Here is a 16240-nt window from a genome sequence, read left to right as displayed (position 1 = left end):
AATACATAGCAGTTAACAAATAAATAACGATAGCCAACCACAAAGTATTTTCTGTCAATTCAAATGTAGTTTTGAAATTATGCAAAGAAAAAAAAAACAAACAAAAAACAAATAGAACACAAATATACCATTTATAAAACCAGAAAGCCTGGTTCTGTTTAGTGAATACAAAACAGTTATTTTTTAAAATTTTATTTTGTCTTTATTAATTTTGACTAATGAACATGTAGGGTATGACAGAGCAGCCCTCAGGAAGGAGCAAGGGTCAGGGAGAACAACAAGTTGTCCATGAGCCATCAGTGGGGTCCAAGAAGGCTGATGGGATCCTCAGCTGTATTGGGAAAAGCATTGCCAACAGGTTGAGGGAGGTGATCCTGCCCCTCTACTCAGCCCTGGTGAGGCCACACCAGAAATGCTGTGTCCAGTTCTGGGCTCCTCAGTGCAAGAAAGACATGGAGCTAATGGAGTGGGTCCAGAGGAGAGATATGAAAATGATGAAGGGATTGGAACATGTCTCTTATAAGGAAAAGCTGAGGGAACTGGGCCTGTTCAGCTTCAAGAAGAGAAAACTGAGAGGAACCTCAACAGTCTCCAGAAGTGTCTAAAGGGAGGCTGTTAAGAAGATGGATTCAGGCACTTCTCAGTGGTGACAAGCAACAGGATGAGTGGCAAGGGGCAGAAACTGATGCACAGGAAGTTCCACCTGAATATGAGGAAAAAATTCTTTATTGCATGGGTGACAGAACACTGGAACAGGTTGCCCAGAGAGGTTGTGAAGTGTCCCTCTTTGGAGAGATTCAAGAACTCTCCAGATATAATCCTATGCCATGTGCTCTAGCAAGACCCTGCTTGAGCAGGGAGGTTAGATCATATGACCCCATCACTGGTCCTTTCCAACCTTAACTGCTCAGTGATGTCAAGGCAAAGCCAGAGCAATCCACAAGCAGGTAGGTATGCAGATGCCTTGTGAAAGTACATGTTACTGTTTCAGTCTTAATGGTAACCCCAGCTAGAAATGGTGCAGCTGGGACTACCTCTCTGTCTCGTTGTGCATGAACAAGTATGACCGCAGCCACATCTTATTCATTAGCCATCCCACTTTCCAGAATTATCTGGGAATTCTTCTCATTTTCTGCTGTCACAGAAGCTGGTGACATCCATGATCTTTCTGGGTTCTCCTACTGGACTATAATAATCATGGTTTTTTGTCATACTCTCATTACAGACCTTGGGTTTCTTAGTGAGGGAAATCCCTTTGCAGGTGAGATATGAGGACCCGTTTTGCCAACAGATGCACTGGGAGCTGTGCAAATCTCTTCAGGCCAAAAATGGACACAGGCATTGGCAGGCTTTAGAAGGCATTGGATGACTCAGGTAAACCTTGCCTACGTGTGCACTGGAATTGCTCTTTGAGGGATGATGATTGCACTGCATTTGAGTCATGCTGACAAAATATTCAATCCCTCCTGACAACAGATAAAGGCAAATATCTGCAGCCATTTTCCCCTCATTGTTTAGATCTCAAAAAAAAAAAGGTTAACACACATGTTTCAGACTTAAAACATTTTCCAATACAGTTTGCTATTGACAATTACACAAAAAAGACGTGAAAAATCCATTCTAGAAGGCTCCCTTATGAACTGCACTATCCATATTAATGGATTTCATATCAGTGAAAAGCTCTACTCAGTGCCAAAATCCTGCCTCAGCAGGGCCAAATAGAAGGGACCGCAGCAGAGAAAGGGGATGTTCTGTATTCCCAATGAATGATGCTCCTTCTCATTCTCTTCAACACACCTGCCTCAAGAGCACTGTGCTCACTTGTTTCTTATACAGGTCTCCCCTATCCTATTCAAGTTCCTCACAGCAGCCTTTTGTCTTGAGACCAACTTGACTGTTCTCCAAGAACTTCCTCTGTCACCAGTATCTTCATGAATCAGACCATTAAACTTTCAAATTAAGATTACCAGGATAAGTCTTCTCACAAGGAAGGATTTTAGAAGTCTTGTTATTGGAACAACTGAAAAACAGCAGGAATTTTCCTCTTTCTAAAAAAGGAGAAACTCATTTTAAGGTATTTTTCCCTAGCACAACACAGAATACAGAAAAAGAAATACAAGGAAGGAAGAAAGAACCAAAATACTGAAGATAGCAGCGAATGGAAAAAGAAAGAAACAGGGATGAAGACAGAAAACACATGTGGCAAAAACAAAAGAAATAAAAACAAATACAGTCAAAAGCCAAAAATTAAAAACAAAGCATACAATAGTTTTGACTGCCTTGGGGAAATTGGAAGAGAATCAGCCCACTGTCCTACTGTGAATTCATAGAGGTTTCTATCTCCTGAGGGCTACTGAGATTTCATGAGATTTTTACAATTATAAGGAGAAATTAAATGACAGAATATTCATTCTGTGCCTACCAAAATGAAAATTAATCCTCGGTTTTTTATGAAGGAAAAAACTTGAAATATTTTGTTGAATTTAGCATAAAATTTACCTTTATAAAAAAAACTATTAGAAATGGCAGACTGAAAATTTTCATCCTATATATAGGATAATTTGGCTAAGAGTTCTAAAGTACAATGGTATTTACTTATCGTCCTAAGGACAAGCCTAAGCCTTCTCAGTTCCATCTTCATAAATTCTCATTTCAACACCTTTGCTTTCCAGTTTCAGTTTTAAAAAGCTGAGCTGTTATCCAGCAAAAAGAGTTTGTGCACTAAAGCATTAAACATTAAAAGCTTATTTCAGTCTTATATCACCCATGATAATGTAGGTTCCCAGTTTAATTTCAAAACATCAGTTAAATCAAACCATGTTTCTTCTGCTTTGTTTCCTGTCTACCTCTCAAGAGGCACGATTTTGAAACAATCTCCAAAGAAAAAGAATTGTAAAATGTAAAGAAGAAAATACATAAAGTATCTCTTCCTTTATTGCAATGGCTCCCTCTGCAGCCATTATTAATACTTTCAGTTTAAATAAAAAGAACTCATTTATTGCTTTCTCTTTATTTCCAATATAGGATTGTCATTTTAGCAGTAACATGGAGGTACAGCAGCTACTCCAGACACCCTGTAAATAGAAGAGGGCAAAGAAGAATAGTGTTCTTAGAGTAAAAAACATTTAGTTAAGAGTCAAGTCTTAGAAAACTGATGTTGACTGCACTACTGCCATTTTTTCATTAAAATCAGGAACCTGTTTTCATCAGTTATACATTTGCTCACCTTCAATTTCTTATATTGCATCTTTATCCATCCTATTTCTTTCATCTCTATTACATCCTATTTCTTTTTCCTACTTAATCTATTTCTCTTTCCTCTAGCATCAGCTTTACTGTTTCTTTTTTCTTCCTATCATCATCCTTTAATCTTTTTCTGCAACCTCCAAAGTGTACAGATCATTGAAAGTTTCACTGATTTCCTCAGGAATTCCTGCCATAGCCAGCTGCCACTTAAGAATCACTCCTGAACACTTCTGAAGCACAGGAAAGCAAAAGCATTTCCTGCCAAACAAGCATTTAGATGAACACCAATCACAAGGAAGTCATGCCTATTTATTGTAAGCACAAGAACCTTGTTTACAGAAAGCAATAGAGGCAAAAATAGTTTCCAATACATTTGAACTCATCAAGATGCTTATCACTTGGCAAGTTATGTTTACTTTGGAAGAGGTTGTGGTATTGAATTGAGATGAGCACCCTTTTGTTGCTTTGAAAGCATGCTGAAATAAAAAGCAGATCAGCAAGAAACACAGAATAGATAACAGAAGACATTATGTTTGAGATGAGCACCCTTTTGTTGCTTTGAAAGCATGCTGAAAAAAAAAAGCAGATCAGCAAGAAAGACAGCATAGATAACAGAAGACATTATGTTTTCACCAATGTATTTCACAGACTTTTGTGTCTGTGGGATCATAATCTGACAGTGTGTGATGTGCATAGGTAGAAGAGCCCCATGTGGCTGTGCAGCTCCAGACCTGTAGGGTCCACAGAGCATGGCATGCTCACCCATTTCTGCCCAGAGGTCATGCCACAGAAGCACACACCTCACAAACCTCCACTGGGAGTGCAGAAGATGAGCTTAAAAGGGCCTCTGAAATATGAACAGCTGCTTTCCCGTGTTTTGGTCTCAAGAACAGTCCCAAGCCACATGCAGCACCACTGAAGTCAATGGGGTGTGCCTGTACAAACCAGGCTAGTGTTCTTCCTTATTCTTTGAGCATTAATCTGCCACCCAACATATGTCAGTTACTGAGAACAAAACTGTGCTCTACGACTTCATAATTTCACCTCCCAGTTGCCTGGTGCTTTGTGTGTAGAGCTAATCCCTTTGCATTTTCCATTTGAAAAGATGGATTCCTCTGTGAAACCTACTTATTTTGGCACATTATGAAAACATAGAATGAACAATAACAATAAAGTATGCTATTTTATGTTCGAAGCATGTAACTCAGCTACAAGCGTGCACTCAGATGCTTGAAGGTACAACTTAAGTACTTAGAAGTACCTAACTTCCTTACTGGCCAGTATGTCAAAAACTTTTAAAAAGGAAAGGTAACAACAATAAAAATAGAATAAGCTAGGACTCCTAATATTGGAAAGGAAAATAATCAGCTCTGCTTCCGAAAACAAGAGAGAAGGGGTAACAAAATAAAAGCGAAAAAGTTTAGGTATATTTCTGGCTTTTACCAAAAGCAACCACTTCCAAGATCACTTATGTTAAGAAAAATGCACTGACAGCTAGCCTGATACATAGCAGGTGGAAATAGTTTATTTCACTGTCACTTCTAATACAAATTATCTACAAAGATTAAGAGAAAAAAAAAAAGACTACATAAACCTACTATTAACCAAGTAATTAAAGGAACTTACATGAACAGGATCCAAAATTTTGACTGCTGCTTTGCTGCCATTTTTCTTATTTAACACCTTGAAAACTTTTCCATAAGTTCCTTTGCCGATAGTCTCAATTATTTCCCAGGTATCTGAAGGATCTGGAAAGCTATCAAATATTATTGTTTTCCCAGACAACGGAAGCATCTCAAATGATGGCTCCTAGGAAAAAGAGATGGCAGTGTACACTCAACAAATGGTTCATAGCAATTCGCTTCCTAGAAATGGGAAGAGAAATACACATCCTAGCCTCAAACACTAGAAATGTTTTTGTATATAGTGTGCATGCACAGATAGCATAATGAATAAGAACTGATGCACTTGAATTTCCCTTCATTTGATATCATGTTGACTGCACAATATCAAATGAAGGTATGTGCAGTGAACACAGGATCAAATGAAGGGAAATTCAAATGATAATTTGAACGAAAATCAAGTTTGAGTGAAGCCAGTTACCCATGCACTTCAATGAATATATATTGTAATTCTGAGATCTTTGGAGGGAAAGGGGAATGACAGTCAAATTCATAAAATTCCAAAGGATTTAGGTCCATTACCAAGAATCAGGCAAGAAGTGGAAAGAAACCCACACAAAACATCTTAAATAGGTTAATTGAAACTTTTACAGCAAACAATCACTTTTACAAGCCAACTCTTAGGATGTGAATTATGACAGAGATCTCAAAAGGCCAAGCAGATCTAAGTGACAGATCTTTTCACTAAGCTATCATCTTCTGACAGTCAAGCACTCTCAGTCATGGAAAACGTGCTTACCAATGTACATCCTTTAACAACTGGTTTACATACTGTAAAGGAAACACCTTTTACAATGATTGAATTGCATCCATCACTGACCAGGTTGCCCCAACACCCTGGTCCATGACAGATACAATTCACCAGGAAACCTGCAGCAGTCTGTTGGTACTGCAGCCAGTACTGGCCCAGCTCCTGGACTCCAAATACTGTGGGAACACAATGACCCAATTTTACCTGATCCAATGAAATCTCTCTTAACACTGCTCCAGGTTGAGGTCAAAGTAAAAGATCAAAATTCAGAGACATACAGCTGTAATAAGTATAGTCTCAGAATCATTCCAGATTCAAAACTGGCTTCTTTCTTCTGTCCCACAGGATTCAGAAAGACTCGACTCAGGACACTGACTGTAGTCTCTTCCTAAGGCATGACCTTATGCCTAGTCTTTATCCATGCTTTGGGAGCTTCACCACATTCAGGCAAAGCCATTTCCTCCCCCAAAAAAGAACAAAAATGAGTCACAACTTTCTTTTTCTTTGCCTTTAAAGCAGTGTTCAAATACAATAATTCTGTTGGCATTTTTTATTCACTTCATGCATAAATGCTTTGTAATTAGCTTTTGCACTCTGCGGTAATTAGGAGACTACACCAAACAATAACTAAATTTAGGATGATAAAGGGATGAGGATTCATAATCTCAAACCCTTGCTTTGAGGGTTTCATTAATGATGGCATTTCAAAATTTCTCATTCTAAGCTTTAGTTTTTTTAATTGAGGCTAACTATTTGTTTAAGATCTTACTGGATACTGCTAAACCTGTAACTAGTGAGTTCTTTTTATAAGAGAAATAAAAATAAAAAGTTATCAAGAACTGAGGCATCCAAACCATATTGAAGCCTGTCTACATACAGACTATTTTCTACAGAATATGTAATTTTCCATTGAAATCTAGAGCCTGCTGTGTCTCACATGACAAGAAAACACAGCAGCTCCTGACCCAGGCAGTAGGAGATATGCAGCACTGAAGAAAGGAAGATTTATTTCTTCCCTTTCAAAGATGAGCACTTCTGACACAGGAGGTCACAGAACATTTCACATATTTAGACTGTGCCAGAACCAAGCTGGGCACTCTGATACCTTGAATCTTCAAATATGCTAAGGACCACCCTGCTGCAGGGATATTTTAAATGAAGCAGAACTTTCCAAGAAGTAACATTCCAACCTGATGCTTCAGACAGCCTCCCAGGCTTCATTAACTCCCTAAACATTGACAGAATGAAGCTGAAATTCATTGACTCCCAGTATCAATTGCTTATTTGTCTGCACAGACTGGTACAATGAGAACTGTTAAAGGGCTAAGGAAATGTGATCCTGCAGGTGTTATTTGGCTACCAGAGAAAAAGTGCTAGAGAAATTGCCATGTGCTTCTGTTTTCTTTTGAAAATCACAACAGTTGCACATCACCTAGTCTTAAGAAAAGTCACCACACACTTAAAAAATATGCATTCAGTAGCTGTTATATTTAGTTCAATAATTTAAGAGTGCTATTCCAGAAAAAATTATTCACCCTAGTTCTTTATTTTGATTTGCAGCTTCAAAATGATAACTTGAATAAATGATAATGAATACCATGTTTCCTCACTTTCACCAAGTTTAAGAACAAGTCCCTGCAGATAAATTGTTTATTTTTCACTTCTACTATTAAAAATACATTAAATAGAATGATTTCAAGTGTTCTATTCTGGATGATGGATAATATTTTATTACATCTCAGTGAAGCTGTCAAACTGATAATGATTTAACCTCATATTTCAGCAATAAATTGGACTGGTCCTGGAATATGTCTGAATGTCCAACCAACTAGATAATTTATCATACCCTTCATCATTAAAAATTTACTTAAAAGCCACCACAATTTATAACTTGATCCAAACCTCTAAGCTGGGAATGTACCCTTGAACTGCTAGAAAAAAAAAGAACTTTTAAAAATATTTCTGGTATGTTCAGTGTGACAGTTCACTCACCCTCTGCTCAGATTTTGGCTAACCTGCTGGTGAGGCCTGATGGATGCTGGGCACAGTGCCAGTAAGTCAATGCAAGAGCACCAAGTAGGCAGACAGGTGGCCTGAAAGAGCTCAAGAGCCATTCTGAGCATTATGCACCATTATCACTGGCAAATCTCTGTCTCCTGTCATCTTTCCTGTTGCAGTTTCTCCAGAATCTGCTCACTTATAAAAAATGGTGTAGGTCAAACCTTCAAGCTGGAAGGTATAAAATATCAGCTTACCCAAAAAGCTTTAGAAGCAAATCCAACAGGAGCTGGACTCCTGAGGCCTTCCTGCTACTTGGTGTGATAAAGGGAACACTTGTACTGTGACAGAGGAGAAGGGATAAGCAGTCTCTTACCCCCAGCTAGGATTTACTTTTTTGGTTTCACTTAGAGGTGTACCAATTAAGAGTTATAGGTTATAAATTACAAAACCTTATGGCTTGCATGGTACATAAATAAATTCACACGATAGACTGACCTAGGCAAAAGGGGATTGAGCCCCTCTTTGTCATGTTAGTTATAGTTCTTAATGAGTTCACGAAACAAAGTTTAAATCACAGAGTACATTGTCCTGTAAGTTTGAGAGAGCCAAACAGACTGACACAGCAATTAAATTCAGAATATTCAAGCCAAGGAAAAAATAGATTTGGAGTTCCAACAAAACAAGGTTTGGGGTTTTTTGGTTTGTTGGTTGGTGGTTTTTTTTTATCTGAGAGGGGGATCTGGTGCCAGTCATAAGAACAAACTGGTTGAGAATTATTTTGCACCATTCCTATGTGACTTTTTGCTTCACATCAAACATATGCACCTTACACAGAGGACTTCAGGCCAAATATCAGAGATACCCAGAGATGCCCTGTTCAGCAGCTGTGCTGACAGACCACTGCATTCTCCATCATTTTCAGTATCTAATCAGTTTGCAGAGGGAAGGAGAAGCCTGCTAAAGAACACAGTATATCTCCTCTGGACTATCCCATTGCTGGCAAGGCAACTCAATGAAGTACATTTATCACACCCAAAGCTTCAGACACAAACCAACTGCCCTGTGGAAGGCTTTTTAGTCAAGGCCACCGAACACTAGAGACAACACAGTCACATGGGAATAAGCAGTTGGTTTTGCTTCTGCCGGCAATGGAGCCTGAAATTCACATAGACTATTATGTGTTAATCCAATATTTTCACCACTGTTTCATACCACTTAACTGCGTAACTTTCTAAAAACTTCCCCCCCCAACAGTTTCCAAACAGACCTTCATCTCTCTTGGATGAAAACATACCCATTTCCTCCATAAAGAGCCAATAAAATGAGAGCTCCTTGCCTCGTGTCACTCATCTTCCTCCACACACGGAGCCTACAGGATTAGCAAAGCAGACATCTATTCACATCTAATGACAATGAATGCAGCCTTTAGGCTCCCATCAGCACCTTGTCTCCTGGCTACCACAACTTCCTGGTCTTGAAAACTGGAGCCAGGACCTCATCAGTTCACTTCAAAACACACCTACTGAGGTTGTCTTCTGGTTTATTTACTCCCATCCCTCTCTCCTTGACATTGTAAACATTCCTTGTGTTTAACCAGACAGCTCCTGCACACATCCTACCCTGAAATGTGCCAGACATCTTCCTCTATGTCACGACTGGCAGATGTCAGGTGCCAAGAACACTGGCACACATGGCATATCACGTCTGTTACCTCTCTGAAGGTGACACAATGCATTCCCTCAGACTGTGAAACTTCAGCCTCTTGCCTAATGTATGCCAGAAAAGTAATCACCCTATCACAACCAAAACAAACAAAAATAGACAGCTTATCATATCAAATAAAAAACTCCATCTCACCTCACTTTTTCACCCCCTTTATTACTTTATTCAATATCTAATTTGGAAGTTCTTTGGTCTGGCACTGATCACAAGGCACAGTGGGGCCTTCAAATACTTAATGCAATGGCACAATGAAATCCCAAACCACATTTCTTCTTATTTCATGAGTTATGCCACACTGACAAGTACTTAATAAGAAAGTTAAAAGCTGCCACACGGAATTCTCACAAGCCAAAAAGCATGAGGCTATAATATGCCCTTCATTGTACTAGCACCTAGCAATTTCTGGATAAATAATTTGATTATTCAGCTAAGAGCATGGACTGCAGCTTAGATTCTCAGCTAGAGCTATAATGAATCGTTTATACAGTATATTATCTTAGCCATCATTCAAAGAGTAAGTTTTGCTCTGGAAATTCAAATATCACCCCCATTCAATTCTCAGGGAATATCTGGCCTCTGATTTCAACAGTGATGCAACCTATATCTGAATGGGAACTATACTCAAATCTAAGCTTGGTGTGAGCAGATTATCTAGCTTGGCCATTAGTTAAAGATGTGTTTGGAGACTTGCAGGCTGTTTTTTGTTTTGGGTTTTTTTTGTTTTTTTCTTTTTACTTCATTTGTCAAAAGCTGAATGCACTTAGGATTATAATTTCACTCTAAAACAACAGATTTGCATAATTACACAATTTTTTTACTTTCCATATGTCTAGACAAATTATCCTCTTCAACTGGATATTAATTTGCTTACTACTTTCTACTCTATATACTCCCCATTGCTTTCAACTGTCCTTCCTGTCTGCAAGAAACATTCCAGAGGGAAAAAAGATCTCTTTAGTCCCAGCTATGGTAGATGAAGAATAAAAATCAACAACTTTCTCTAACAGTCAGTCCATGTCTTTTGCTGTTGTGTGCTTGCACCAGTAAGAAAGACACAAGACATCAATTTAGGTCGGCTTCACCTAAGCTGATGTGCAGGATACACCTATAGGAACCTAAGTTATATGTTATAATTCCATTTCAAAGAAATAAAAAATTGATTCACCAAACCTGGTTAGCATTTATCTTAGCATAAGACAGCTCAGTCTCCAGACACTGCTGATTCTACTGGCTAAGGTTCTGCCTACAACAGGAGCCCCGTTACACTGCTTCAGATGTTAAGGTAAATTAATTCTATCTACTTAAATGCTGGAAATAAAAAGTTTTAGCTTGGCAACTGACAAAATGAGTATCAGCTCCATACTACAGACAGGAAAACTGCAAGCCAGCCACATCTCATCACCTGAAAACTGTGAGGCAGCTTGGCCATTGTCTGAAGGCAAACACCATGCAATGACACTGCCAAGCAAACTTTGAATCCAGCAACCAAACCCTAAATTAATATAACGCAGGAATAAATGGTAATGTAAAGCATTTGGACGCAAGCTGTGGTGATCAATTTAGGCAATATATCTCCTGGGCACAATTCAAAGTACATACACCAATCTTCAGGCTGTTCATGGAAGAAACTGACCTGGTTTTGAGGCCACTTTTTAATGTTTACTCTCTGAAAGGCTGGGTAACTGCTTCTTCTGTTTCTAAAAACACTTTTTTTCTTCAGTGAGTGTTATCCAGTGACAACTTTCCCAACAAAGCAAGACAGCTTCGAGAGACATTTGATGCCTGTGGACTCCTTGACCTTTGTAAAACTTCTACACGCGGTAGAGAAGCAGTACTGTGTGGTATCAGTACCTGATCTCCTGCTATTGATAAATGCATATTGGGTGTCCACACTGACATTTCATCTGTGGATTATTATTCAGCTGATCTTGACATTTTGACTTGCTGCAGACTCAACTGGCCAGCCCTGCTCACAGGAGGCTCCAGATCTTTGCTCTCTGAATGTTCTCAGAGTAGATGTAAGGATCTACTTCAGTTCTAGGTTCCACCTTGGTTTCCATCCTTTCCCTGCCATGCCCCACAACAGTGAAAGTCACACGGCACGCTGAGGCTTACAGTTCTAAGGTAACTCCATCGGAGGAGGGGATTTTTAAGCAACAGATTAAAGAATCAGTGAGTGCTTAAGCATCCAATCTATTCTCATGCATAGGGGCTACCCACTAGATTGCAATCCTTCAGAGTTTAAACATGATACAAGTACACACCCCAAACCTTTTTAAAAGCCAATCTTTAGTTAAAGAAAGAGGCTATGAAAAGAACAAGGAAACAAAACGCTAAATTTAATTACTGTCATTAATTTTAAAAGGCCTGATGTTTTGGAAACAAATGATATCTAAAGATTTTGGTAGCAATTGTCCAACAGACAATATTTTTGCAGAGGCATTACAATCATGAAAGAAGATTAATAATGGTAGGGGGAATTGTCATATTATATTTGGACTTTGTGTCACCAGAAGTAATGAACTGACATTAGCAATCCATGGACTGAATTATACCCAGCTAATTTTGTGGCTCCTAGAAGAGAGGCACTGCAAATGATGAGGATAATTTTTCAGTGACTAAACACTAGATCAATATATTAGCAAATAACTTGGTTTTCAAAGCTAAAGCATCACTTAATTTTCCTATTTTAACACAGTAAACCTTATAAAACCATAAAAGCCAATACCGCTCACTTAATATTTCTCAGAACTTCTAACAAAAGTGGCAACACAAACTTAATTTGGCTGCTGTATCAATGAGCTCTGTCAGGGCTTGAAATTAAAGTGATACAGTAACTTGATAGCAAGGTAAGGAAGACATTGCAAACAAGCAAACTTGCTAGCACGTCGCATTAGCCGAAGAAGTTGCGGGGTGTGAGCGCACAGCGGGCACGGCAGGGCTGCCCACGCGTCCTGCCGAGCCCACGGTCACGCCGTGCCCCGCTCCGGGAGCGCCCGGCGGGCCAGGCGCCTCCCCCGGCTCCTCCGCACGCGTTTCTCATCCAGAAACTCACTCACAAAGGGAAAAAAAAACAAAGCAAAACAACCAAAACCAACAACAAACCACCAAAACAAAACAAAACGGAGGGGAGGGAAAAAAAAAAAAGAAAAAGTGTAAAAAAGCAGGATTCATCTGAATGAGAGACCGCAAGAGCCAACCCGCACAATCCCCGGTGCCGGGAGCTCCCGGCTCCGAGCAGCCCCCGCCCCGCCGCCGCTGCCGTCCCGTCAGCTCCGGGGCTGCGGCGGGAGGCACCGGCCCGGCCCGGCCCGCGCCACCCCCGGGGGCCGGGCCACCCTCCCGCGGGGGCCGCCCCGAAGCCCCTCGGCGAGGCGTGGCCGCCGGGCAGAGCAGATCCGCCAAGAGCCCCCTCTCAGGCACCGGTGTCGGGACTCGCCCCGGTGCCCTGCCCGCCGCTCCCGGTCGGGGATTACCCGCAGCGAAACCTCCGGTCCCCTCAGAGCCAGCCCCGCCGAGGGGGCAGGGGCCGCGCCACCTCCGGCCTCCGTGCTTCGGCTTCGCCCTCCTCCTCCTGCGGACGGCCCCGGCCCGGCTGCGGTCCCGCCTCGGGGTCAGCGGCGGATGAGCGCTTTGCCCCGCTAATCCCCCGCAGGCGCCGGCAAAGCCGGCAGGGCTGGCCCGCCCCGGCGGGGCGCGGCGGGGGCGCCGGGGCGGCCCAGGCTCCCTCCCGGCGGGACAGCCGCGGCCGCTGGGCATCCCGGGCCGGTCGCCCCCGGAGCCGGGGCACAGCCCCGCGCCCTGATCCGCCCCGCGGGGATTACACGGCGCTGGGCGGCCGCCGAGCCCCGGCGAGGCTGCTGGCCTGGCAAGGGAGAGCTGCGCTGCTTGAGGGCTGCCCATGGCTGCTCCTCGGGGCTGCCCATGGCTGCGCTGCCCTGAGGAACCTAATGGACCGACCTGGCGACCTGGCCCTCTAAAATAATTCACATCTGATGCCTGCCCCGAGCTCACGTTAGCACCTGTTGCAGAGAGGTGACCGCACCGCAACAGCACAACACAATTGTAATAACGTAATACCAGGGTGAAGCTGCAAGACAAAGTACTCAAAAGTTGGAAATGGATGATTTTAGAAGTACAGCTGCTATATGGTACATGAACCAGGTTTTAATTATGCTGGTTACGTTTTCTTTGCAAGATCCCTAACAAATTCACTGCGAAGAAGCAGCAAAACTCTGTCAGCACTGGGTACCCTGTACCTCCATCAGAGACTATATCTGTTGATTTTGTCTCCTTTAATTTTTCGGACAATATTTGAACGTGGTTTTTGTTTTCAGACAGGTTTGATGCAAGGGGAACTGTTTCAGAGCTATGTTTTACATCTTTCTCAAAAGGAGAGTCGACAGCAGGTAGCTCCCCCTCCCTGAGCAAAGCTCTCATTGCTTTCAGTTGTGCTTGGGGAGTGCCTGGCACCCCACTGTCTTTGGGCTACGTGTCTAGTGGATGGCAAGTCATATGCAGAAGCATGACAGTCTAATCCTCTGATCATGCAGAAGCTTGGCCAGAGTGCACCATCAGAAAAAGGCTAGAAGTCTTTCAGTCAGGTGCAAAAAGGAGTGATGGGTACTCATAGCTCTTCTAGAAAGAGCTTGCATGCATCCAAGACCTGAAACAAGGAGCTGAGAAGTGTTTAGACACAATCACAGGAATCAGAAAAGACAGCAACATCAGTGATTAGCTGATATGTTCCTTTCTACTTCTACCAGTGCTGTCTTAAAGCCACTGCTGCCCACCTCGTCTAACTCTCAGTGTGTGCCAATGTTATCATCCCTTAGCTCTGAAGATACAAAATTCTCTATGAGCGCTCCCTCTGTCAAAGGGACCTTAAAGGCAAAACCCCATGACAGGGCTCAGATAAACCACTTGAAGTATTGAACACATTATGTCTTCTGCATTAATTAATTTTTCAGGTGAACTGTGAAACTCCAAAAAACTCGTATCTGTTTCATTTAGGTAATCCTGAACGATATATAAGTAATGGCAGCCTGTTGCTGCAGAAAGGGTCCTAGTTTAAACCAGATAAAGTTTAAAGACCAGTGTCCAGGGCCTATAGAGCTAGGCACTGTTGAAACAAACAGGGAATTTATGCCCTTAGGGAATCTGTGTGTCAGATGCACACAGACAATGCTGGAAAATTTAGTCATGAAATGATTACATGACAGTGTCATGCAGCCCAGCCACATTCCTCCTTTATTTTCACTCCTTGTGTGTTCTTTTTCTATCTCAATCTGCCTTGGCTGTTGCCCCTCATTTTACCAAAAAATTACTGCTTTGCTTTTATCTAGGAAACCTTTCAGATGAGATTTCAGGGTTCTAGAGTAAATATGGGTATATTCTCTGCCCCAAAATAAATTTGAAAGAATTAAGGACAAATAATATGTATTGACAATATCCATATATATATATATATATATATCTTAAAAGATAAATGAAGTGTGATCATCTCCAGCTGTACCTGGTCACAAGACACCATCTATACTACACTCTCTTTTTAACAGATTGTGATTAATTAGTTTCAGACTTTCTCCTTGCCTTTCAACATGGTTTTTACCTTCATTAGAAGCATTGTGTGTGCAAGTCTGAAAACTATTTTTAAATTACAATGTGACAAATATGAAAACAGTATGAACATACAATCTTTGAAAGCATCTTCAGCATTAAATTACATTAGGGAGTTGCTTTTAGAATGTCATACTCTTTGTTTTTAAAATGTAATGGACCCTTAAGACAGATAAGTATAATAGACATCTTTTACTGCAGAACTGACTCATTCAGATTTCTACATTCTTAGATACTTCTAATAACAAAAAGGGGTGAGGGGGTGGGAAAGATGCCCTCGTGATTAAGGCACCAAATTAAGGCTATAATTTACTTAAAATAATATTTAATATACTGTGAAAGATCATGCTACATCCAAATAAAGTGAGGATGCAGATGGGCAGGACACGGTGGACCCTCCCTAGAAAAGAAGGTCCTTGGCTGCTAGGCTCCACATCCTGGGCAGAGTTCAGCCATAGAGAGTTTGTGGGACTTAAGACATATATTCCTGCTTTTCATCTCTTTTTCTCTTTATAATTGATCTTTTAATAGTATTCTACTCAAGAGGAGTTGTTTTGATAACTAATGAAGTACATATGCAAATAGCAAGTGATACACAAAAAGATCAGGAGGTATATAAATGATAACTTAAGAAAATAAATAAGCATGCTTAACTAGCAGAAGACCAGCACTATAAGAATTAAAAAACTTACCTCTCTGGGGAAGTGCTTTTTGACCTCTCTGGCTGCTTAACTGAGCACAGCCTGTAGCAAATATAGGGAACTCCTCCCCTTTGGTGTTTATTACAGAGAAGCAGTACTTCCTGCAACACCTGAGTAAATATCCTCTAGGAAAACCACCACAGAGTTGGTCTACGTCTAGCTTAGTATTCTTTTGATCATTAATACCATCTACCATAATGAATTATCAAGGATGTCCAAAAACATAAGTTATTTATTGAATGCATAGTTTTCTCTAAAGCAATCCTGAGCTTTGCCAGATATTTTCTTTAGTTGATCAAAAGAGCTCTGTAACCCCTTTTGAAGGTCTTAGATGTGTGATCCTTGTAATCACATTTAAGGGGCTGGTTAGCTCAGGAGATTGTTAATAGGATACAAAACCTTTAACATCCAACCCAGATCATTGCAGATGAAAAGCTGTGACTATCCAACAGCTTTTTCATGTCCCATGACCTATCTTAGTTCCTAAAGGAGAAACATTTGTATTCCTCCAAATTTAC

The 16240-nt window shown here is 41.0% G+C and overlaps 1 protein-coding gene across 1 annotated transcript in view; it reads right to left on the bottom strand.

Moving 5' to 3' along the window:
• Positions 1-12971, bottom strand: part of MYO3A (myosin IIIA) — a 114127-nt gene extending 101156 nt beyond the window's left edge. The window contains exons 1-2 of the mRNA XM_039709230.1: positions 12879-12971; positions 4873-5055 (exon numbers count right to left, since the gene is read on the bottom strand). Coding sequence (XP_039565164.1) covers positions 4873-5040 — 168 coding nt within the window. The 5' untranslated portion in view covers positions 5041-5055; positions 12879-12971. The remainder of the gene's footprint in view (positions 1-4872; positions 5056-12878) is intronic.
• Between the last annotated feature and the right edge of the window lie 3269 nt (positions 12972-16240).

The sequence above is a fragment of the Passer montanus genome, unplaced genomic scaffold, assembly GCF_014805655.1.
Source record: "Passer montanus isolate IOZ18808 unplaced genomic scaffold, ASM1480565v1 scaffold10, whole genome shotgun sequence".
In the NCBI taxonomy this organism is placed as follows: Eukaryota; Metazoa; Chordata; class Aves; order Passeriformes; family Passeridae; genus Passer; species Passer montanus.
This window is presented reverse-complemented; position numbering and strand designations above follow the sequence as displayed.